Source organism: Anoplolepis gracilipes, chromosome 11 (genome assembly GCF_047496725.1).
Source record: "Anoplolepis gracilipes chromosome 11, ASM4749672v1, whole genome shotgun sequence".
NCBI lineage: Eukaryota > Metazoa > Arthropoda > Insecta > Hymenoptera > Formicidae > Anoplolepis > Anoplolepis gracilipes.
Window position 1 is genome coordinate 2,723,309 of NC_132980.1, and position 5,827 is coordinate 2,729,135.

Here is a 5,827-nt window from a genome sequence, read left to right on the forward strand (position 1 = left end):
GATATATTTTTCGAGATTTGTAAATGTCGCTTAAAAATACCTTGTAAAACAAGGTGGAACAGTTATTATGATAGCATTAAAGCTTTATTAAACGTAAAAAATAAATTAGAAAATATTTGTGAAAAACTAGAAAAACCCAAATTTACAGATAGTTAAATCTCTTTTATGGAAGAATATACAAAGGTTATGGAACCTATTGCTTTTGCGGTTGACTTTTTGCAAGGTGATAAATATTTTTGTTTTGGTCATGTGTTGCCTGTTCTCTTCCAAATGAAACAACAATTAGAAAAATTAGGACACTTACATTTTTGTAAAATTTTACGCGACACTTTAGTGACAGCTCTGGACAAAAGATTCGGAAATATAATTGATTTGACGAATACGAACAGTCAATATTATATATTAGCAACTGTTACTATTCCAAAATTTAAATTAAAATGGCTTGCAATGTCCGACTGTCCAAATTCAAAAGAATTGTGCGAAAATGTGTTATTAGAAGAAGCACACTCTTTTTATAAAGACGTAAATAATGTAGAAAAGTCTTCTTCAGAATCAGAGGAGGATACTTTCTTCTCTTTTCTACACGATAAAAATATTAATATAAATAATGATATTACAATATCAGATGTTACCAAACCATTGGATGTAAAAGTGCAATGTTTAACATATTTGTCTGACAAATCAAAAGATTTGAATTCTTTGGATAAATATCCTATTATAAAAAAATGTATATAAAATATAATACACTTTTACCAAGCTCTGCGCCTGTTGAGCGTATATTTAGTGCAGAGCAACAAATTTTAACGCCGCGACGAAATAACTTATCTGACGAAAACTTTGAATGTTTAATGTTTTTGAAACATAAACACACACAAATGTGAAACAATGTAATAAATAAATTAAATAAATTGATAAGACTACTAACTTTATAAAAGTTACTTTATTTTATTGTCCAACAATTCCAACATATTAAATTACAAGAAATATTTATGTATATCCTATTCAAAAAAGGCATGTACATATAAAAACACGTATAATGATATTAATAACTGTCTAAAAATTAATCAATGTATATACTGTTTCATTTAGAAAATACTAAATACTAAATATTATTTATAAGTACATGAAATCATAAAAGCCTACTCTAAAATTTTGTTAATAAATAAAAATACTTGTAACTAGGTATTTTTAAGTACATATGAAGTACCTGTACCTCGGTACATTTTTTCCAGAGTACCTGTACCTATACTTAAATACTGAAAATAGAGTACTTTGCACAACACTGATAATGTTATTGGATCTGTTTCTTATGATAATGCGTTTATCAGGAGGAAGTCTTTTTAAATTATTTTCGTAGTTTTTCATCAAATCGACAAACAGCTCAGTATTGTTTGTAGATGGCAAGCTAAAATTTTTTCCTAGTTGTAAAAAACTTATTATTTTCTCTGGTATTGAAAAGGAGGATAGATTGATAAACCAACCTTTATTAATTGGCAAAGAATCGAGTTGTGTATTGGAGAAAAAAGAAGAAGGTTCTACATAAACCTCAATCTTATTATCTTCATAGTTATGTGTTCGGTTTTTTTTTATTTAAAAAGTGTGTATACATATAAAGAGAGTGTGTGTGTGTTTTAAAATTAAAAATATAAAAAGATATAAATTTAAAAATATAAAAGATATAACAATATGAAAATTAAAAATATAAGATAATATAAAATCTAACGAGATATAAAAGATATAAAAATATAAAATTTAAAAACTAAAAATCCGTTGGAGCGAGGCGGAGGGAGAACTCGTGACGGCTGCGTCTGTAACAGAAAAGAAAATGAACATTTTTATTAGTACTTTAAAAAAAATATACACGGTGTCCTATAATTCGCGAACCAGCCGTTACGTGCAGGTAGAATAGGTTAAACTGAGTAAAAAAATTATCTACCATTTTGCAATTTTCGCAATAGTTAATGAGATATTAATTATAAGAGATCAGCCAATCGGCGCTCGGCAGGAGCGCGCGGCACAAAGAAGCCTCCCATTGTTACTTGATACTAGGTGCGCCGACAAAGCGGTGGGAGGAACCCTCTGCATTGACAACCTGAAGAGTCACACAGATAGTCACACACATATATCTATAATTAATATTTCGTTAACTGTTGCGAAAATTGCAAAATGGTAGGTAATTTTTTTACTCAGTTTAACCTACTCTACCTGCACGTAATGAGTGGTTCGCGAATTATGGGACACCCTGTATATATTTAAAATTTGCGCATACTTACAATACATATACTCCTCTCCGAATAGCCTGCGGAGATCGAATATATCCGCATACAAATGTAGAAACTCCGCGTCGAGGTCTTGGACCCCCGGAACGATCGCCCCACAAATCCTCCCACTCGGCGCTCTTTCTTTCTCTCTCGCTTGCACCCAGCGCATCCCGTCCCTGTCTACTCTAAAGTAGAATGGAGAAGGGATTCTGACTGCCCAAAGGATTAGAACCCACGCACTAAAGAAAACACTCCGTACACTATCGTAAAAAGGTATATTTCGTCGACTACAATTATACAGTGGTTGCTTAATGCTTATACTGACGACAACGCAAGGATCATTACGACGTCTTCATATATATCTAATTTTTCGTGGGTGGGAAAGACGGCGGTCCTGATCGAAGCACGTATTGTTTTCATTGTCGCTTCCGCTTACACAGCATCTTTCTGCCGTGTCGTATTCTAATTTCCGTCACGTATGCTTATCTTTCTTAATATCCTTATTTACTCGTTCGTGATCCTTTTCTAAACTTTTATATTTAATATTTTTTTACTTAATTCCTTCTTCCGTCCTTAATTCTTTCTACGAATTGTTAATATTTTATGTCTGATCTGGCCGTGACAGTATATTTTCGGAAAATCTTTGAAAAATTAATAAATATAAATATATTATAAATAAAAAAGCGTATAAAATAATAATAAAAATTACTTACATCTCCGAATAAAACGTCCAACAGCGCCTGGAACAGGGCGCGGGCCAAATTTCGCGCTCGCCGAAGTGACCGGCGGCGATGGTACCGACGATGGGTAATCCACTCCGGAAGACGAAGGCGGCGAAAGCTCGTCTCAAAAAGCGCATCCATTTGCAATCCGAACACCACAATTTGCGACATTTTTTTAACTTTAGAAAAATGTACTTACTGCACCACAGTCAGACACTTTATGCCAGCTCCAACGGAGTTAGACAACGTCTCGAGAATGAAGAGTAGGGGATGTATAGCAGCATCTAGGCTTAAATTACGCAGCGAGGTCGATAGACAAAAGATCCCCCACGTGCTTCTCGAGCGCCATGTGTGGCTGCCGTATGATGAAATCGATTCAAATATTCGGTTACAAATGTATACGACAAAGCGTGAGATATAAATTTTTGCTAAATGAAAACATACAGAACGCCGACAGTACGGATGTTTGCGCTAAAGAATAACGTTTCGCATAGTGGGTGAGCATTATCATATATATTTAATTTGATTATAAATATAATCAAGCGTTCTATAGTATGATGTGGTGTAAGAATGAAGTTGCTGTTGTGTAGGACAAGGAGTGCATGATGATAAGAAAAGGAGAGCATGTTGGTAGGAAATATGGGTGCGAGATAAAGAATAGAGAGGAAGGAGGATAGCGGGAAGGAGAGCGCGCATGGTGAGAAAAGGACAGCGCTATAGGCGTAAGACAAAGAGAGTATGATGTGTAAGGAAAGGAGAGAGCATGATGGTAAGGAAAGAAGAGAGCAAAGGAGAAGGCGACAGTAAAAGAAATATAAATGTATAAAAATTCCAAATTCATTCAAAATAAAAAAAAATTAATTACAGAATATAGAAAATAATACTTGAAGTATAGTTTTAATGTAAATATGGGTTGATTGAACCTTCATGATGATGATTCGACCACCAATTGAATATTTTAAATACATTTTGTAAAGCGCAATTTCGTACATGTCTATCGTAACGCAGAGTAGCATCTAATTAATCTAAAGCAGAAACGTCATCATAGTCGTTATCCAATGTCTCGATAATAAGACCGATTCTCGCATCGTCTTCCAGTTAATTTGCCAACCATTCTCGTTTTTCATGTCCTTTGACATACACTCGAGAAGATGCATCTTTCAACATTACGGCGTCAGTGATTAAACGTTTGGCCATGTAGTATGGAATGTTTCCATCTTCCCATTGCAGATTGTGATGTTTTCCAATTAACCATGCAACTTGAGATCTCTCAAATCTCGTGAGAAAACGGAATGGTGTAAGACTCGTAAAAATATAATGAGAGGGTACAGAACCCTTTGTCAAAATCGCAATTTCTTTTATGATAAATTTTCCTCCAACGATAAATCCTTGCAGATCCACAAACGTTGGCACAACCATAATGAAATAATATTGGTGAGAACCACGACGGACGACTGATGTTGATCATCGAATAGAACGGGATCCGATAGCGCACACTGCTAATTGGCCAATAAACATTAGAATCTTCTGATTGGCTAACCGTGCTGGTTACCCTAGGCATCGGTCAATATGTATGTGTGCTATCGGGATGTGTGCTAACGGGACCTTCCCATCGAGTATCGCTAGTTTTATAATGATATAATGTTATAACATTGGAGGGGATTATTCTTGATTCATATAATTTTGCGGACAACATTTGACAACGGGTTATATTCGACAATGCGATCGTGCAAGATGAGACAATATGTGGTAGTATTTGCGGGTACGTCTTGCTTACATTCAAATTCTATCCTTACGTCCACGGTAGCATTTTTGACAGACTCGTTTTGTCGCGAGCAGTCAATGACCGTGAGAGGACCGCACTCTAGAAATTTTACCATAGTAAACAATACATTATCATTATTGCATTCGTAATAAGATTTACGAAAACGCGCGTACATGTCGAATAGGATAGCGTATCTCTTTTTATCAAAATCCAAATTTAAATCATTATACGGATAAAATTCAGAGTTTAGATAGAGTTTAACGTTTGCCAATTTGCAGTCGTCGAATTTGGTAACATCTTTCGATGTGACATTTTTTTCTATCAGTAGTGCAAAGATTACGTATCGCAGTTTCTCCAGCTGAGAGGCAGTTTTCACAGTCCACGAATGCTTGGTCGTAATGTGTAACAAAGAAAATTCGTATAGATCCCGCGAGCGGAAATTCATGATCAAGTATCTCCCGCTGTCCAACGCTCGTAGCAAGGATAGTTTACTAATTTCGTTCAATATTACGTGAGGCATACGCCATTGTATTTTGTGTAATTCAATCTCAACTTCAGCCGCCTGAACTCCAAATAGACAATTGTTGTCGTTGCGTGAACGTATTAAAATCAATTCATGACGAGCGTTAATCACAACGCGCTTATAATCCTCACAAAATCCAAACAAAATGTTGAGCGGCACGCAAAAATTGAAGTAATCTTCGTCACCATTATTTGCAACTATATTCCACGCAGCATTGTGCAAGATTTTACTTCTCTCGTGTGTAAGGGAAATGTAGTTTTTAATCGTACTAGTTATTCCAATGTTTCTGTTGCGATCAATTTCCACACCGTTGAGTTCATATCGAAGTTCATCAAACATGAATGCAACACAATTATTTCCCTATATCATTAGCTCATCCTTTTTCCTTATCGTCAATTTTCCTTCGACGTACAGGAAGCTATCGCACGGCAACGTGTACAAATCCCGATGCTGTATAGGTATCCGTATCTCATCGCTATATCCAAGTGTTGTATTTGCGTATGGATTGTACTTATGAGTTTCAATCTTTACTATACGGTCGTCAAAGATCGGTTCG

At 35.3% G+C, this 5,827-nt stretch overlaps 1 protein-coding gene across 1 annotated transcript; it reads right to left on the reverse strand.

The window, feature by feature from the left end:
• Nucleotides 1-4,656: 4,656 nt before the first annotated feature.
• LOC140671358 (uncharacterized) lies at nt 4,657-5,610 on the reverse strand. Its single transcript, XM_072902607.1, has one exon. It carries the CDS (start codon nt 5,608-5,610, stop codon nt 4,657-4,659), a length of 954 nt encoding a protein of 317 aa, XP_072758708.1.
• Between the last annotated feature and the right edge of the window lie 217 nt (nt 5,611-5,827).